General features: G+C 37.9%; 1 protein-coding gene across 2 annotated transcripts; it reads right to left on the bottom strand.

The window, feature by feature from the left end:
* Positions 1-2,874: 2,874 nt before the first annotated feature.
* IL13RA1 (interleukin 13 receptor subunit alpha 1) lies at positions 2,875-19,210 on the bottom strand. 2 transcript variants are annotated; one of them, XM_084294242.1, is made up of 10 exons: positions 19,121-19,210; positions 15,507-15,664; positions 13,582-13,717; positions 12,265-12,385; positions 9,827-10,011; positions 9,250-9,401; positions 7,914-8,046; positions 7,417-7,513; positions 6,841-6,925; positions 2,875-6,034 (listed from the first exon to the last, which is right to left on the bottom strand). In XM_084294242.1, exons 1-10 carry the CDS (start codon positions 19,206-19,208, stop codon positions 5,915-5,917), a joined length of 1,275 nt encoding a protein of 424 aa, XP_084150368.1. In that variant the 5' UTR covers positions 19,209-19,210; the 3' UTR covers positions 2,875-5,914. The 2 variants fall into 2 exon arrangements, with proteins under 2 accessions (XP_084150368.1, XP_084150369.1); XM_084294243.1 differs by having other exon boundaries at positions 13,582-13,714.
* Between the last annotated feature and the right edge of the window lie 810 nt (positions 19,211-20,020).

The raw sequence follows: 20,020 nt of genomic DNA, 5'->3' as shown, positions 1-20,020 counted from the left end.
GAGATTTTTATTTTTTAATTTTTTTATATATATATATATATATATATATATAAAACAACCAACAGCAACAACAACAACAACAAAAAAAACAAGCTTGGCAAACAGACACCATTAGTGCTCAGTTCTGGCACAGAAGAATACAGCAGGTGTTGTCCTGAGACCTCCTCTAGCCCTACCTAAGCTTTAATGAATGGTTTATCGATATAATTTTACATAGCTCCTGTAAACAAAAAATACCCCACACATATTACACACCTAATAAAAATGAGCCAGTTTTTCCAAGGATACAGGTTTTTTGCTCTAAGCTAAGCTTAAACACAGCCCCTCAAGTCCAGCATGCAGATAGATGTGTTACCAGCTTTTCTGCCTTTTATTCCCCCTAGGAAAACAAGTCAGAGTCTTGTGCACACTGGAATAGCTGTATGAAAATCAGCTCTTGAAAAATGTCAGCTAATGGTTCTGCCTTAGTAGTTGCCAATGTAGTCAGGGTTATCTACATTTGAATATTCTCCCGGAAAACGGTAGGATGTAAATTAAGAACTAAATAGCCATACCACGAATAACGTTCCCTGTAGCTGACACCTTGACATTTGAAGGGCTGAACAGTTTCATACCTTTTCAAAAAAGTACCTAGCTGGCATTTTCAAAGTTTCTACGCTGACATTTTGTGTAAAGGAAGGAAACTAGTGAGGCTAAGAGGTTTGACGTGTAGGAGTAAGAAAGGTTCCAACAGGCAAAATAGATAAATAAGAATTAATTTCAGTGCTTCCACTGCCATTGCCAAAAATCAATGGTATTTGTTTGAACTTGCTTCATTAAAACAGGTCAAAGAGAGGTGGTAATGACATACTTAAGTGCTTTAAGGAAGCACTGGCTTTTTGTAATTCATACATTACAGAATTGCTCTGTATACAGGCAATGAGCTCTAAGACAGCTATAGCCGATAGCATGTGATCTAATTGGTCTTTGATTAGATCAATAGGAAAAGATGCCCATTGCACACATCAGTTAGTTGTTTTTTTAGAATGAAGTACATGTTCACGTGTTTGTTTTGTTGTTTTCATATCACAGAAGATGTAGGGCCAGCACTACTTTTAATACAAGACATTAGTTTAACTCTGGGTTCAAGTTGCCCCTAACTTTCAATTTAGCTTATTACACTCTGTCTGTGTTCCAAAAAGTGATACTGTCTGAGTTTAATGAGCTTCTTTGTGTCTACTTTCTATCTCATGCTTTTAGCCAAGACCAGTTTAGAATGTAATGCAAGTTAAGCAAAACATCAATGTAATAAGCTAAGCGTATGATTACTTGAAATACTGTTTGGCTGGAAAGTGTCTTTTTGTAGATGCTTTGTGCAAGAGTCATCAAAATAATTCCAGTACTTTGGCAAAAGCAAAACAAGGAGCAGGGAGTATTACTAGAATACACTGGCTGGTTTACAGCTCTGCAGTGACAGCAGTGATCAGCTTTCACTGCTGACTTACTACCTTAAGAGCACTATTTAGAAATAACTACATCAGAGCTGTTGTTGGGATACTTTAATGATAAATATGCAAGGTTTATAAACAAAGAGAAATTATTTCATTAGCCTAACAACATAAGTGGAGGAAAGAGAAAAGACCTAGAAGTAATCAACAGGCTTTCAAGCTCTCACACACTGCAAACCTGAGGCACCGTTTCCGGACCCAAAAGAAAGTTTTTCTCTCCCCTTTCCCTCCCACCCAAACTGATATTGCTTTGCTGTGGTGAGAGTGTGGATTTATTTACATCAAAGTGATCTTCAGTCACTTACTTTTCACCATGATTCAACGTAGCTGGTAGGAAACTCATCCAAATAGAATGATCTTAATCTGGTTTTGCATTTGGATTTTAATTTTAATTTTTGTCTAGAAGCTACATTTCTACAGCTGACAGCACAACCGATTGGGGTTGTTCCAATAGAATAGTTTCAGCATAAAGCAAGTGAGCAAAACCAAAGTATTTGGAAATCACCATGATGAGTTTTCAATGACCCTGACAGACCTCTTGTTCTTACAAGCCTCACTGTGTCTGTTCCTGGAGCTCAGGCACTCAGCAGCTGCCAAACATAGTGCTGGGGGGAGCAGGAGGGAGGTTTATGCTGCACCCTGACCGTACCTGGGCTTCAAGTCACCTACCTCCTCCTCTTTCTTGGGGCAAGGGGAAAATCCCTCTAACACTGGAAGGTTTTTTTTTTTTTTTTAAATGAAAAGTAAATCGACATTTCCCTTCCAATGGAAATTCTGAACATTTCAAGTGCCAATTCAGAACTAAATTTATTGAAGATTTTTCAGAGAATGGAAATACCCAAACTGTGAATAGTTCTTTCTACCTATTGAACACCACAACACCTTGGTGTACAACTCAGTGTCCATCTACTCATTACTTTAAAGTTATTCAATGATGTCATACCTTAATTGAAATTAATTTAAAATATCGCAAAGTGTTTAATCTTTATAGACATTCCAAATACAGAAAACATCATTTGTTTTGTATTTAACATAATGTATTAAAATAGGGAAAGGTTATCGGAGGGGAATGTTTAAAATTAGTGGCCATTACTGCCATAAACATTGTAGAAATAAAAAACAGATTGTTCAAAATTAAAGAATAAGCTGTGAAGTTAAATAGCAGAAGTATCTGCTCACTGAACTGAAGGGAACAAAATGTACTTTCACTGAATCTTTCAAATAATCCATCACTAATGTGTTTATTTGGCACTTGAACACATTTTGGTGTAAGCAACTAAGCAATGGCTATCATCAGGTTAGCAACCTGACATTTTCAATTACTTCAACAGCACATTAAATATTTGAACTACACTGGAGGTTACAGAACACTCAGTCAAATTTCAGTTTGAGAATTTTATTACTTCTCTACACCATTATGAAAAAAACATGCCAATATAAGAAAGTAGTGTTGCAATGAGCATGCACAGGGCAAGACCACCCCCCTGGTGCACAGCCCTATCTCCGTTTCATTACTCAAGCCAAAAAACGGCAGCCCCAACATTCCCCACTGATTGTGCAGGCTGAGTTCACAGAAAGAAGACAAAGCAACACTTTTTTTCTCCCTCTGTTTCGCATGCCTTAAACACTTTCTTATTAAACCATTGGCATCTTTTCTGTCTCAATTTATCTTCTCAACCAAGGAAGAGTATGCCATGTATCCATATTGAAAAACATTCAAACATATTTATTCATTCCTTAAACAAACTTACAAATCAAGTAACTGCAACAAAGAGCAAACATATGATAGCAAAACTTAGAAAAAAATAACCATAAACAAGACAAGATTAAAATAAACTTGAACAGTTACTTTGTATGTCAAAACACAGGCTCAAGAAGTCCATCCTTAGGAAGTGTGTCAATTACTATTATTCAAAAAACAAAGTATTACCCAAACATTTCTATTCTGATTAGACCATCCTTTGCATTTAAGCTTTCCTCTTGGCCTAGTACTTCATCTGTTTTTCCCTCTTTTTGCTTTATGAAGTTTTTTTTTGTTTGTTTGTTTACACAAACAAAAGAGCTTTGGCTTTACTTTAAACATCAAAACAAAGTCAAATGAACTTAGGGTAAAGTACCAAGGATCATCTTCTTAGACTACTGTACTGAAAGCCACAAAACTTAAAGCTGTTATGCTTACTGATATTGAAATTATATGTTTCTGTTTGTCTAGTGATCTACAATGAGCAACATTCGAGATGAGGTAGATTTGAGAAATAGTTATCTCTCCATAGTGATGTGAATGTTGCGGTGGAGTGGGAGTGAAGTTGATGAAGGAAATGAATAACCCTTTCCCCCACACTGTTCCTTTACCTCTGGAATATCAAATAGCGCTGCTAGCTGACTTTATATAACCTGAGTTTCATTATATCTCACTGAAATCCCTGAGACTTCTTGTTTTGTCTCATTAACCAATTTTTATAGTGTCTTTTCTTTTAGCCTGCTTGTAAGTAAAAGATTTAAGCTCTTACGTGGTCTGCCAGTTCTGCTACATTTCTCCTCCCCTTTCTACCACTAGAAACCAGAGGAAGATAAGAAATGTGGAAGAAACTGCATATTTGAGAGGTTCAGTGGGGACTGAGGAAAGAACTGCATTTATTGAGGAAAGAAATATATAGGAGGATAAAGGATAAACATTTGTAGCTTAAAAATACAAACTCTATTAGTTCTACTTCCCACAGAACAACATGTTCTAAAAATTAGTATTTCATTTCAGGATTTTGATTGAATTGAGTTTGAGGAGAGGGCTGAATTTTACAACATTCAGTGGCTACAGAATTTGTTTCCAAATGAAGCTCCGAGGAGATCTTTTCCCAGTCTACTAAGAATCTGTGTCTCAATGACTAATGCTTTTGCACTTAGCTATTGAAGGAACTGGGAGGAACAAGTTCCTCAACAGTAACCAGCTGTATGGATCCCTTTCTCCCCATTACTTTCTGCCTCCAGTACAATCAAAGTACTTCTGCTAACATCCTTGCAGCATGTTAGAAACCAATGCTCAGAACTCAGAGCAGAGAAGTGTCACAGTTGTATCAAAAAAGTTTCTGTTGGACTCTGTTGGGTAAAGAAACCTCAAAACAAAACCGTTACATGAAAACAAAACAATTCATGATTTAAAAACCAAAAGAGTCATCAAGGTACAGCAGCAAATATCCAAGAAAATTTTTTAGAAGTCAAATAAGAACTTTTTTTTAATTGCTAAGTCCTTAGAGAAGATGCTAAAATTAAAGCATTGTCACTATAGAAACAATAAAATTCGTCCCCAAGAAAGCAGGCCAAGGTTGTCACATTTTCTTTCCACAAATCCATCAGCGTAGCAGTAAGGATGAATTTTAAAGTCATTGAATTCATCAGTTTCTGTGGTTTAGCATCTTTCTCAGTAATTTGTACACAGCTCCTTGGACATATGCATCCATCCTGGTAATTTTGCTAGACAGACTCAAGATGACTCAGCTTCTAAAAATCAGATACTTTCAGGCCAATATGGCCAAAGCGGAATCACAGTCCGGTGACAGTCAATACAGAGGTATCAGCCACTGCACAACAGAGGTAAAGAGTTCTTCTTACAATTTTAAAGTGTGATTAACCCAAGAAGCTCATGAAGGCCTCAGATCTGAAAACAGGCGCTTGAAAGAATAAAAAAATAAAAGCCTTTTATATGAATAGTCTGAATACCAGCTGTAAGGTGATGAGGCTTTTCACACACATTTTTAAAGAAAAAGCAATCCTCTTATTGGGTTTGATCAGCCCACAGCTGAAACACATCAACTAAAAGCTTATGAATGTCAGTCTATTAATGTCCTCTGGAAAAAAAAAAAAAAAAAAAAAAGCCCTGTAGCACTCAAAATAAGCCATTCACAAATGGTCCATTGCTCTGGCATCCTATCTGGCAACAGTTCCGTGTATGAGTAGAGACAGCTCACCTACTGCAAGCAAGCTGTCTCACCTGCCGCAAAACAGAGCCAAATACTTTAAAGTCACAGTGCTTGCTCCAAAAACATAACAAAGCAAAGCAAAACCCTAAAAACAATGAAACCAAGAAAAGCCAACATTTACAGTCTAATGTGAGGCTCAAACACAAGTGCAAATAACAAGTAATACGGCAGAGCTGGTTGGAGCTAGAACAAGAGATGCTGCAATGCAGTTAGATGAAATTTATGTACATATTCATCTCAAATGATCCAAGATGAATTTTCTAGCAGAGATGGAGGAACGGCCAACATTAGCAACTCATCTTCTGAGCATCAAAGAAATAAGGCTCAGAAAAGACTCCATAAGGTAGAAGTTGGTGGTGAATGTCTCACAGGCCTCTTCACATCTACATTGTCACCTGAGGTAAAGTAGCAAGTATGAAAGTCTTTCCTTATCTATCATTGGGGAGGCAGAGTTTATCGGTTTTCTTTTTCAGAATTAGAGGATTCTGTAGTTTCTGTTAAAATTAAAGAATGAATTTCTTCTTCCTTGATTAACTTGTCATAAGCATTCATAGAATCATCCTTTGCACAGCTCTGAAAGAGAGGAACAACATTTTAAACAGAATTCCTTCATAGTAAGTATTTTTTTCAACCCCCCAAAAGTAAGAGCAGTTTCACAACATACAGTGTGTATTATGGTGAAGAGGCAAAGATAACTGGGCAAGAAATCATTTTTCTCAGGGGCATAACTTAGTCCCAGCTGACAGAAGGGTTATGCTTTCTGGTGACAAGGAAGAACTGAAGGTTGGCCTCTACCTTAACAGAGTAATCCCAACTACAGCTAATGTGTGAAGGCCAGACAGGAAGGCAGATGAGTGACAATGTATGCACTTAGCCCAGTTTTCAGAGACCCTGAACAGACAGAGAAGATCAAGATAATACTCTGAGGCAAGAACAGTGTTACTTGTGACAAAGCACTTGTAAGACAAAGTGCACCAACTACAGCAGTTATGATCCTGATGGCCAAGTGGAAGTTTCTGGAAGTCAAATATGAGTAGCTTTATTCAGCATCAGAAATATGAGGCATGAGCAAAGACCTTAATGTTCATGAAAAGTTTAGTGCAGTTGCAAAAGACCCAACCTAAATTTGAGGGCCTATCAGGCTGTGAAGTAGCAGAATAATGAAATTCTATTAATGTATCTAGAAAAAATATAAGCAATTTAAGGAAAAAAACCTCTGTTTTGGGAAATTGTTTCAGTACAACCCTTTCCATTGTAAATACTTAGTCTGCATGATATACTTACATATATTAAGTTGTTATTTTTAGTATGAAAAAGAAAACTGGAAACTTATAGATTCCAGCTCGATAGACAAGGTGTCCAAACAACTTTTTACTAACCTGGGGATTCTCATTCTGCTCTCCAAACATGCGCTTAAGTATTTCTCTAGGGTCCGGGATTGGTGGAAGAATTAATATCTTAAGCCTTCAGAAAATTAAAAAGAAAAGCTTTAGAAGAAAGACATATTAATTTAAAAATCACTATTTCAAAGTAATACCCGGGTGCAGTCAAGAAAATGTGTGGAATCAGCTTTGATACCACTGGCTAGCCTTTATCCTCTGTGCAATTGTAGCCCATTTTTTTAATCCCATAAAATATATGTATTAGCTTAATTTTGTATTTGGATTTCATTGCTTAAAGAGAGGGGATGTAATGTCCACGCTACAAGAATCTAACTGTAAGCAAATATAAGCAATGTTACCAAAGTGGAAACAGAGCATGTATTTGGTCTATAACCCTAATGACTGAGGTATGATTGCATTGCCATTTTTCTTATTCATGCATGTTACTCAGAAAACAGCTACTGTTGAAACATGTAACAACATGGGCAGTTATCTAGAAGAGATGCATTATAATGGAAGTCAAAAAATTAATCAGAAATAATGTATTGACAATAAAATAATATAATTACCTACCTCTTAAGATAAACTAGTAGGACTATTGTAGATACTGCTACTACTAATGGAATGGTGACTATTAAAACAAAATAGAATGTAGAGTCTGGATTCTCACCTGGAATATAAAAATTGTTGAAGTTTAGGGATGTGTTGGGAAGCTTTCTGGGAATAGTGACAATAAATCAAGCTTCTAATTCAGAGACAATGTTTTTCAAATACACTAACTTGTAGGCAAGAACTCATTTCTCAAAATATGATGTTATAATGTAAAGACAGTTGATAAGACAATGAAAAATAGAGTTGGGTCTGAAAAATCAACAGCTCTAGAAAGAACTTATTGCACAGCTAAATGGATAGCAACCCCATCAATATATATCCTAGTGCATGTAGTAACAGAAGTCCCTTGCTAGTACATAGGAAGATAATCTTGGACTCCCATTTACTTAGCAGACAAAAGTATGAGATTACTAACAGATGAAAAATGAAGTTCAAACTCAAGGAACAACTGTTCTCACCAATACTCTTTTCTTCACTCCATTCACTGCAGAGCTTACTGCTGTAACACTCAGGCTTTGGTTGTGCTCTTACTTGGAAGGTATACTTGCTATTAAAATCAACACTAGGAATTGACGTACGATTAGATGTAACCTAGGATACAAATAAAAGGTTATTGAGGTTGTTCGATTACTAACATATTCTCAGTCATTTACAAGCCCATTTTCATCATGCAGTTAATGTATTCTTGATGTTTAGATGGAAGATCTACTTGTGAATACCAAACTTCTTAAAAAAATGATGTAATAGCATTTAACCTGCAAAGACTGCCTAAATAGAGATTCCAAAGCTAAGATTTGAACTGACTCAGTGCTATACCTATTATACACCATTTGGCATAAATGATTAAAGTAAGACTATGTCTGGAGCAGAGCCTCTTGTTTTGTTTTTGAGAAACACCTGATTTACACTGCCTTCCCCTCTCTGTCAGGGTAACAATGTTGATCTAATTCTGACCATACAAAAGTCTTCTGTGATGCCTCTACAGATGGCTGAGATGGAACTTCACTTATTTTTGATCCAAGAGGCCTGTTTTCTGAATGTTGATGTAATTCAGGTTTGCTAGATTTTAGGTTGTACACACAACCAGAAGCTCTGCAGGAGAAGACTGACACTTTTCATTTAAATTTACCATATTGTTTACCATTCTGATCAGACAGCAGTCAGGCTGATTACGCATATTCAGGCATGAGTACATCCAGACACCAAAGACAATATTTTTTATGTCAAAATTGGCATATCTAAGAGTACACACTTTTTCCCACCCCTGCCTCCTACCCTCAGTCTTTTCATCCCCTTGACTTTCTGTATCACTTTCTGTGCTCTTTTGTGCATCAGCAATTAATTTTGCTTTATGGTATGAGTCATATCATCTAAGGCAGAGAGCAGACCAATAGCATGCAAATACAACAAGAACAGACCAAAGTTCCATACCAAAGAGAAGTAAACAGGTTATACACACTGCAGTATATTCCCAGCTACGTGCTATTTGGTTTAATAAATACTTCTTTATCAGAGAATCTTTACATGTTATTGCTTTGCAATAATAGATGGTAAAGATTTGGAAGACAAACACAGATTATGTTGGATAGATATTACTACCAGAAAACTATCATATGGAAGAAAAACATATTCAATCTACACAAGTTTCAGCTAGTACAACAGACAGACACATTCACATGCAGCATATGCAATCATTCATTTTCAAACAGAAAATTCACTATGAACATCAATACAAATTATAGAAGATGCACAGGAAAAAAAACACACTGTTAACTGTAAGTAATGAAAACTTACTCGAATTGTCTGAGCAACAGTCAGATCACCATTGTGATATCTCAGTTCATAATAGAGACAGTTTGCTGGAAAGGCATCTGATTCACTCCACTGTAGATATATTCCACCATTAACATATGATAGTTCAACTATTTTTGGTGTAGCAGGTTTTACTGAAATATAAAATAGAAATAATTAAAAATTATATTTCACTGGTTACAAATGTGGTTAAAGTCCTGTACGGCATATTATGCATACACTTATTATTACACTTATTACACATATTATGCATACAATTTAGCGACAGAAAGAGGAAAAAAGCTAGCACCAAAAAAATAAAGGAATAAAAACAATGGAACAGCAGGAGTAGAAGAGAGCAAAAAACAAATGACAAAAAAAAACCACCCACCTCCCAATAAAAAACTATAGATTATCTACTTAATTTCTAAATCAGAAGATCAGTAGAAGAGAATGTACCATGTTGTCTGATCCACAGCTTACAAGTGGCAAGCTTCTCAAGCACACTGATATACCAGCAAGATTTATTCCCCACCCCACTCTTCCCCCCCCGCCCCCCACTATGTGGCATTAAACTTACCAAGGGTGGTAGGATTTTTACTTGCACACACAGGCCTAATTTCTTCTGAATCATCTCTAATCAAAATACTGATAACTGGGTAAGTATTAGTAAACCTTGGGAAGGTAAGACTGAATGTGCATTCAAAGCTTCCTTGGCTTATTGAATAGTTTTTGCACTTCTTGGGATTTTTCAAACCATCAAACCTATAGGAATAAAAATAATATATATATTTTTAAAAATTTCAAAAGAATAGGACAGCAGGGAGTAAGCTTACTTTTTAAACCTGTTATGAATTCTAAAGACTGATCTTGTATTGTACTATAACATATATAAAACTAAAGCTAAACAAAGTAAGATGCTTCTCATTTATATCAAGCTTTAGGAAGAATATTATTTTCATAAAGTGTGCAAAATCAGAATGAGAGACAGGTCACAGTGTTTATATATCCAAGCAAAGATAATGGTTGTTTTCAGCTTGAGTTCACATTTTCCCCGGTGCAAAACAACATCAGGAGAAAAAAAAAAATTAAATCAAACCAATCTGGATCACTTCCCATCAACAGAATTTCACTTGTAACAGGATGAAATCACCAACATCCTTCAGCAATGCCTTAGGCATTGCTGCTCTTGCTTCAGATGGTCAAGTTTCACCTACTGCATGCATTTGCTTTTCAAAATGTCAGTATTCACTTCCTATAACTGAGAAGCAATGTCTACCTTCTTCCTTGTTTCTGTCTTCCCTAGATTCCACTGAAAATATTCCAGTAGCTTTTCCTCCATAGAAAATTAGGGAATCAGTCTCTCAAACCAGTAACCAGGGATCAATTTAGGAGCACAATAGGAGTAAAATTCCCCTATTTCGCACCGCTCTATACAGGGGATGCCAAAGCCAGAACTGCCTGTCCTGTTTTCAGGCCCCCTTTTTTTATCTGTCCTTCTCATCTCTCTACTCCAGGTCTGACGAAGACGAGAGGCATTCAGAGCAGACAGAGCTATGTAAGGACATCAACCTGCTCTAGTAAGCCTCTGTTTCAGCAATTATTCCTCTGTACTGTCAGGATTTGTTTGTTCTATGCAATTGTTATAATTATATTCACTTTGGATGAAAAGATACATTTTAGAAGAAAACATTAAAGAAAAATAACATAAAATAAAATGAAGCAGTATTTTTTCAGGTCATTTTTCAGTCATTTCTTAGTAAAAAAAAAAAAAATAAATAAAAAAATATGACCTCTCCTGCATTATAGAAAAAGCATCTTTCAGTCAAAAAATCAACTGTTTCCTTAGTTTTCAGCCTTAAAATTTTAGAGTATCTTTTTTTTGTTAAGCAAAATGTTGGACTGAAATGGAGAAAAGGTGTTTGACTTTCAATTATTTTTGTCATAAATTCAGTTAAGCAACAGATCGAATCACTCTGACATTGCTGCAGCTACATATCTTATATTAAGGGATAAGATCAAAGCATTTAGCTCTTATCTAAAGCATTAGTCCAGTAAGTATCCATATACCTACAAATTCAGATCTTCAACTTCTCATTGTTACTGTTGGTGTAATAAACAAAAAAGCCTCCTGTGAGTATCAGTTTAGACTGTTAGAAAACAGTCCTACAAGCATTTAACTAATGCAGGAAGTTTTCCGCTATTTGCTGTCAAATTGCATTAAATAGAACAGTTAGCCTGTGAGACTGACACTGAGGAGGGAAAATTTTATTTAGTCCATTCAGATAAGACACAAAGCTGATTTAAGAACTACAACAAGGGACTTACAAAAATAAAACCTCAATATTTCTACAGAAACTAATACAACCTGGCATTTCACAAGCCCCATCAACATGCAGAAGTATGCATAGATTAGTGTGCACAGATCTTGCTGCCAAGCTTTTGCTCACACCACAACTCTGTTCCTTTGGAACAAGAGTCTATTTATGGCAGTCAGCTTGCAAGCATGGATGATGATAAAAAGATGTTCATTACTTTCATTGCAAATCAGTGATTTATGACATAGAAGATACAAACAGAACTACTAGATGTTAATGCTTCCATACCATTTTCCAATGATTTAAGAGCTGATATATGAATTAGTGAGTGATTCTGACCTAAACGGCCCATGCTTATTGGGCTTTAAAGAAAGGAATGAATATACTGTTTTAGTGCAGTTCTTTCTCCTTGTTTAAATCCACAATTAGAAAAAAAATAGAAAATAAATAGCAGTTATTTTTAAAAAGAGCTACAGAAGCAGTAAATCGTTCACATAATAAACATATCAGCTTCCCAAACAGACTCAGTAGCGGCAACTTCTTCAGTTGCTAAATTTTCTGTTGGACAGGACCCAACATTAACTTGTATGCAGTGCTTTTGGGATCTTTCAAAACAACAGGAAATAAAGTAGTAAAACTTAAGTAATGTAAAACTACAGATTAACACTAACAGGGTTGGCAACAAAAAGTTAATACGAACCAGTAGAATAAAGTGTAATTGGTATCGCTACTTGCATTCTCTCCAGGATGCCACTTACAAACCATGTACTCCAAATTGTGCCAAACACAGTTCAAACCAACAGCAGCAGTCCCTGGAATACCTACAAAAGAAAATTGAAAGATGTCAACATTTATTTTGCCAGCAAATTCTTATCTCAGTTTCCAAAAGTAAAGCATCCCTTTTTACATAACTAAACATGTTTGAAAGGCAAAGATGGGTTACCTCTCAGCCTGCAGTCTCAGCGCAATAAATCCAGTTGTTTATTGAAATCTCACCAGGACAACTTCTAAATGTCAGCTTACTGTAACACTGAATCTCAAAGTTTCCACGATGCCTGAATTACTACTCTTATCTGACACTAAGCACAAGGTGGTGAGTCAGAAAAAATATTTTGTTTCTATTAAACTACTGATACTTTAAAAAAGAATTAAAGTAATTACCACTTATAGGGACAGTGCTAAGCTTTGTTACAGTTATTACAGACATCTCCATAAAAATAGTATTTATAGTTATCTTCTCCAGACAAAGTATTAGTTTCTCAATATTCTAAATACGGAAATTACCTGTAGCTCTTAACCCCAGTGTTGCTTCTGTCCATATTTAAGTTGAATTTTTAATTGACACCCATACACCACTAGACATTTGACTTCTTCAACATATTGAAATTAAACAAGTTACAGAACATAAAAATGAAACAATTTTGCTTAGTGCCTGCTTCATAACTTTTGCAATGTAGCCCTCATTTCTGGAGGACAAGAAACAGAAAATATTTTTCTCTACTCATTCTGCTATTCACTCATCTACCTTTCAAAAAAGAGAACCTTACTGTAATTAAGTCCCTTTTTTATTCACAGACTTGTTAAATTTGCTAGATTCATCCCTCCAACGTTTACAAATGTAGTTTAAGTAGTCTTGCTTGTATAGAGAAATCATAGAAAATATATTTAGATTTTAATGATAAGTCAGCAAACTTAATCAACATAAGTTCTCTCATCTCACAACCACAGGATGGCAGAAACAAGATTAGTGATGGGAATCAGGATGTCTTGGAAGTGCACTGAAATTTTAAAAGCTTGCCTGTAACATTTTAAGTGTCAGAAAAGTACTTTGGTTTAAACATATCAAAGTCATTTTACTAAGCTTTGTCAACTGACCTTTCCATTGCTTCTAGTATCTCTCAGACATTTTACTCTGATATAGTTCTAAGATATTTTGTTAAAATAGCACAGATAAAACTACATCTCCTCAGTCCAAAAGAGGCATGTCTGTCTCAAGTCTTGCCTTTTTACATGTTACCTTTTGGTAGAACAGAAGTCTCCACCCATCGGCTTGGTTCACTGGCATTATCATGCTTGCATTCACTTCTCACTTTGAAACGCATTTCCTCATTCAAGAACGTATCCGTCACGCGAAAGAGACTCTTACTCCACTGCTAGGTTTAGATGGGGAAAAAGAAAACCATAGCATTTGGTATATCGTATCAAATACATGGAAATTACTGTTAAAATGAAAATACATTAGAGTCCATCAAAAAAGCTGCAATTCAAAGACAAATGAAATGAACATCTGATAACATGGAAGTCTCAGTGTCACTTAACTTTTCTTTTTCCTTATCAGGCACACTCAGAAGTCACCAAAGGAAAACCTCTCTTTGTGGCTAATGTTCATATTTATTACTAACTGGAGCGAGAGACCAAGGAACTAGTATAAGGTGGAGGAAAATGGTCCTAGAGTAAGTCTGCATGGGTAATGCAAAATACACCTGGTTATACTACACTTATACAGAAAGTAGCTTACAGATGTAACCTTCACATTGCACATTCACATGTACACACATACAGAAAGAACATCTAAAATGATAAAAAGAGTCTACAAGGACATAAGAAGCAAAGAAAAAAATCCACAAACAGCTATTAATTACAGTGACATCACAGCAGGACCAAGAAGTCCATGAGCTTCTATTTTTGGAAGAAAGAATGTGTCTGTGCAAGCAAAAGGATAAACCTTTTCTCGTGCGCTTTCTTAATCATTTTTGGCTAGGGTGATGCCTCTTACTTGACTAGAAACAAGATAAAAAGAATTGTTATAATAGAAGAATGGTATAACCACTCATGCATTGTGTGTATAGAAATAATATTTGCACTAATGAAAGTGCAAGGAAATCTAACAGCTATTAACAAACTACATTCTACCAACTGTAATGCAAGACAACAAGACAAAACACTCTCATTTATCCTGTTTCATGAAACTGTCCAACGGCTCTTTTACTGCTGCTGACCTTAACATTTGGTAAACCTTTTGACAAATTTGTTCCACTTGTAAACCAAGCAGACTTTCAACTTGTTAATGAACCTATTAAAGAGGTAATCTCTTTAGGTTTCTGCTGAGTTGGCAAGTTCAACTGGCTCATATAAAGGTCTGGCAAAGATCATTAGAGGAGGGGATGTCAAAAATGAAATATCATCCTTTTAGCAGTGTCCAGCCATTAAATCCGCTCAACTGTTTATGAAACTGCAGTCTTACTTCAAGTCCAGGATATCCCATAGCTATCAGAAAGAATACAGCAGTCACAGTAAGGAGGCCATTATATCAGGCCATAAACCTACAAGAAGGGCTCAACAACAAAGGACTATTTCAGGAGGCATCCTTAAAGGAATAGTTTCTTTTCCGGGAAAAAAAAAAAAATAATTGTTCCATATTGTATTCCTAACACAACACCAAGTGCTGGGACAGAGCAAACGTGAGAATAGGTTAATACTTGGCATTACTTCCAAAAGCCTCTAAACGGTCAAATTACAATTGCACCAAGATTAATGTGCAAACCTCTTTCTTGAATTGAGCTCATAATGAAGCAGATTGACCTTTGCAAATTCACATTTACATCTTATACATGTAGACTGCTCTGTGTGTATATTGTATATTTTCCTGAAAGGCTGTAAAAAAAAAAGATGGAAACAAGTCTTTTTACATTATTATTATTGTACTTGTGTTATCAGTCATAGCTCGATTATCAGAGAGCGGCAGAGAGATTTTTCTAGTCTCCATATACCATGCTGGTATGACTCATTTTTGAGGTTTTGATCCCATGATGAGAATTAAAGGTTATATTAAAACTACATTTTATATATGTATATTATATATATAAACATATACACACATAGTTTTATCACAATAATATATTCACTGGAGCACAGCACAGCTTTAAGACATAAAGAACTTACTCTTTGGTTCTGAGGGACCTCGTCAATCACTATGTCACTGGAATATTCCAGGTCACAGCTACTGCTGATGTTCTCTGGGGGATTCCATGTCCAATTTAACGTACAGATTTGGATAAATGAATAATTTAAGTTGGATGGAGGTGGAAGAACTTTTGCTCCTAAAAGAAAGGAGAAATTATCAGTATAACAATCCTGTTGGTGTACATTTCATCACTGATAGATTTTTTTATTTAACTCTCCGAAAAGGAAGAACACAAATGAATTCTCAACTCTGTCTGTTCCTGCTTGCTATCAGATAAGTTACTGTCCAAAGTGTTTGTACTCTTCCAACTAACAGAGTCAATTAATTATTTAAATAATTATAAGAAACACACACACACACACAAATGTTTTTTTTTTTTTTTTTTAAAGGAAATTACCACGTGCATTATGTTGTTACATGCTGCAATGAAATTTATGTTTGAAGAGGGAAGATGAATCTAAGTGCCCTTGTTTTTCAGTTCTTTCTTGCTGTGAGTTTGCATCATTCATGCCAATTTTTAGTAAATACATTTAAATTATGAGAAACAGTTAATGCTTTATTCTACTACTAATCATCCTTCAATACAGTTTTTGAAGGAGAACTTTGCAAAAAGACAAACAACAAAACTCACAAGTAGCAGTTGTAAGTTAGAATCATGATTTAGCCCAATATAAGCAAAAACGAGGATATTAGAAAAACAACCAAAAAACCACACCACTTTTTCAATTACTCACCTATTAAACTTTTAATGCTATACTCATGCACAGTGAGCAAAATCAGTGTGAGAAAAAACAGTAATTTACTGCTGGTGCACTTCACCGGTAAATTTTTTCACCTCCCCAAAAACAAGACAGAAGCTGAGGAAGAGCCATGACTCAGAAATACTTGCCAGGATAAATCCATTTGTGCCTTGAACCTTCCTCACATTTGTGCACTGAGTCACAGTCTACTCAATATCCAGTCACACGGCTCGAAGGTCAGATTAGAAAAGGAAGAACACAAATGAGAGAGAAAGTAGAAAATTGCCATGAAAGATTAAAGTATGAGTCTAAGTCAAATTCTAGAGAAAGTTCGCAACTGGTAATTCCCTAAGAAATTGAAAGTGATTAAGCTTCCCCGCCTCCCTCCCCTCTGTGTACTATTAAAAGATATTTAATAAGAGGCCAAATGAGACTGCTTCTTGATTGCATTTACAAGTATCACCACTGAAGCACCACCACCCACTTGTCTGTGGAAAGAGAGCATCCCTGTTATGCAGCAGTTTCATAAACACTTCCAATTGATATCAACAGCTCTGCAGGTCTTGCTCATCCCAGGAAACCTGTCTCAAAACCCCTCCAACTTTTGGGGAAATATGTATGAAAACAGCAAATAGTTACGCTGAGATGCAATCTCCCATCCAGTTTGCTGCTAGCATAAGGAAGAGGGTGGATGAAAAGGCAAAAAAGGTTCTTTCAGCAAGATTTTTTCCTTAAATGTCTGTGACACCATTATCTTCCATTCCCTGGAGTCAGATCTGCTGAAACTTGAGAATTATGAAACACTTGGAGGTTTCACAGACATAGCTAAGGAACAGGCAATAGCAGAGATCAGACGCTATCACCATTTGTGTGTCCATGTATGCATGTGACTATGCTCACAAAGAAACAAGAATAGTTACTAGGATTTGCTCATTTATTCTGACTATTCCTAGCTTTTCTGAATGCTTAAAATTTACAAGATTTTTTTTTTTTTTAAATGGTGAACACAGAAGCAGAGAAGAGAACACATAGCTTTTCAGAGCCAATGAACTTAGAAAAAAACCCTCCTCTTTGAAAACTAAACCTAGTCAGCTAGACAGAATATCTTTACCTATTACCTGTTCCACTAGCAAACTCTCTAGTGAACAGCATCAGGGCCTGACTTCGCAAATACTGAGTGTTTCTTGCCCAAGTCCTTTAAAACATCTAAGCAATCAAACAAAAAACAAACAAACAAACAAAAAACCAGCACATATTTGTTCAAAATAACTACACAGCTCCAAACATTCTCTTCTCATGATTAACTTTTTTGTTATTACCTACAAAAGCCACAAATCATTAAAAAAAATATATAGTTTTCTTTCTGACTGACGTCCTGAAGTTCTGCACATTTCCTTTTAACGCGTCTGGTGAGAAGTAATGGAGCTTGCAGATTTCTAACTGCCCAGAGTAAGAACTGTGAATATTCAAAATTTATAAATAAATAAGTCATATTTACATAAAAAGTATAAATCTGAAAAGTTTTAGGTTAAAGCACAAGTTTAAGAATTGTGTAGATTAATGTTATATTCAGATGAATGTTTACTTTTATTTATAGGCTTGGCCAGTCCCATTTTTAAAAAATATGGGATATACAGTCTAAATACTTTTGCTATTAAAATCTCATTGGCACAGCACTTTAAGAAAACACCTCAAAGACAAATTACAAGACATATGAAAGACATTATAATTTCACTCTTAAAAAAAAACAACAACACGGTAATGGTTTCTAAAAAAGTGTGGAAATAACTGTAGCAGAGATCAGTGGAAGCAATCCCGCATTTAAAACAACAACAAAAAAACAACAGAAATTGAACGTTTTATTTTAAAGATGGAAACATCGATGAATGGTTCAAGTACTGTAAGATATCATAAAATACTTTCTACTTGCATTTTGTCCTCCTACATTTTCTTAAGATTGATTTCATCCTATAAAATTGAATTACAGCCAGTTAAAAAAAATAGCAATTCTTTAACGCCTGTTACTGTGCTGGTGCATTAAAATCGGCAAAGACAGATCAAGGCTTCACCCATTTCCTATTAAACCTCTCACGCATTCACTCTTCTTTCCTACTACTAAATCGTTGTGCTTCCAAAAGCAAGGAAAGCAAAACTAATGGCAAACCCAAGGTACAAGAAGTACAGTAAGGAAAACCGTGCACAGAGCTCCAGTAAACAACAAACCCAGCTTCTCCAGTGCTGTCAGCAACAGCCTTCCTGATTTCCAGGAATTTGCCTCAAGACGTACGCACAGAGAAGGCAGTGGGCTTCTGCTTGGATTTTCAAGACAGAAACAGCCCCGGGAACCGAAGACAGAGTTTAAAGGTATTCGCCACCCCTATCAAACGCTGCCTTAGAGAGAAAGAAGAGGCGAGTTGTACGCATCCCCTTTCCCCTGTCTTGTAAGACGCCGAGGACGCTCCGAGTCCAAAGCTTAGGCAATTTCCACCACGAAACGAAAGCGCTGGACTTCAGGACGCGGACACCAAGGTCCCCGCGCCGGCCATACGGCCCGCACCAGCCCCGCAGCCGCTCGGCAGCGGCAGATCCCCAGATCCCCGCACGGCGTTGCCGGCACCGCAGCTTCGCCGCCGGGCGCTTCGCCCCGAGGGGCCCCCGAGCCGGTTACGGGCTGGGGCGGGCAGCGAGGCCACCTCGGCCCCGGCCCTGCGGGCGAAGCGCTCGGCGGTGAGGCAGCGGTGCCGGCAGCAGAGCCGGCAGCGGAGCGGAGCGAGCCCGGCGCGCTGCTCGCAACCGGCCGGGGGGTCCCATCACCGCCCCCCGCCCCAGCCCCAGCCCGGCCAGCTCCTCACCTGCCGCCGCTACCGCTGCCACCGCCCAGCAGACGGCGAGGAGCAGCCGGCCCCGCAGCACAGCTCCGAAGGGACCGGAGGGATCCATGGCTCCGCCGTCCCGGCCGTCCGAGCGCGCCCCTGACTCCCACTTCCCGTAGCGGGGGCCGGGCCAGACGGGAAGAGCCGCGGCGCGGCCCGCCCAGGTAACCCGAGCCGAGCGGGGAGCGGCCTCGGCAGGGCGGTGGCAGCCGCCCCGCCCCTGCTACCTGGGCCGCCCCCGGCCCGGCTCTGCTGCCCCGCACCTGAGGGTGCGGGCTGTGGCTGCCCCGCCGGGAGGACTTCCCCTCTGGGGCCGGGTCCTAGCCCTTCCACTGCCCCCCACCTCCCTCTGTTGCCGTCCCCTGACTCCCCCCCGCGCACCCCCTGCCCGTGCTGGGTGTCTTTGCTGCCCATCGATTCCTCGAGCAGCCCTGCCACCGAGCCGCTTTTCCTGTCCCCGGCGCCTTCTGTGCTTCCCAGGGGTCTTCCCCAAGCCCCGCTACAGCCTTGCCACCAAACCAGAACTTCGTCGGTGCTCCAGGCTCCACAACGCTGTCTGTGCATCACTATCCGGGGACCACAGGCACCCTGAGGCTCCAGGCTGTTTCCCCTGCTCCAGTGGCACCCCAACGTATGTCGACTGCAGTCTCCCCCAACACCTTGCTACTTGCCCTCATGCCATGCTCAAGGACAAGTTCCCTGGAGCAGTACTCTGCAAGATCTTGTTTTGAGGGTCAAAGTAATTTTCCTTTTACAACCAGACCTATACTTGTCACCTACTACTATTGAAATGTGCCCAAGACATTAATATCTTCTCACCAGGAAAATATGTTAGCAAGTCCCCTAGTAGTTCTCTTGATGTTACACCTAGTTATTCAA

Source organism: Netta rufina, assembly GCF_964035555.1.
Source record: "Netta rufina genome assembly, chromosome: 12".
NCBI classification, from domain to species: Eukaryota; Metazoa; Chordata; class Aves; order Anseriformes; family Anatidae; genus Netta; species Netta rufina.
Note: the sequence above shows the minus strand (reverse complement) of the source record. Positions and strands in the feature narration are given on the sequence as shown.

Coding starts and splice junctions, on each gene's coding strand:
- IL13RA1 (XM_084294242.1), bottom strand. CDS start 19,208: ATGGATCCCTCCGGTCCCTTCGGAGCTGTGCTGCGGGGCCGGCTGCTC. Junction 15,665..19,120: donor GGCAGCGGTAGCGGCGGCAG/GTGAGGAGCTGG, acceptor CCTTTCTTTTAG/GAGCAAAAGTTCTTCCACCT. Junction 9,402..9,826: donor TAAAAATCCTACCACCCTTG/GTAAGTTTAATG, acceptor TTTATATTTCAG/TAAAACCTGCTACACCAAAA.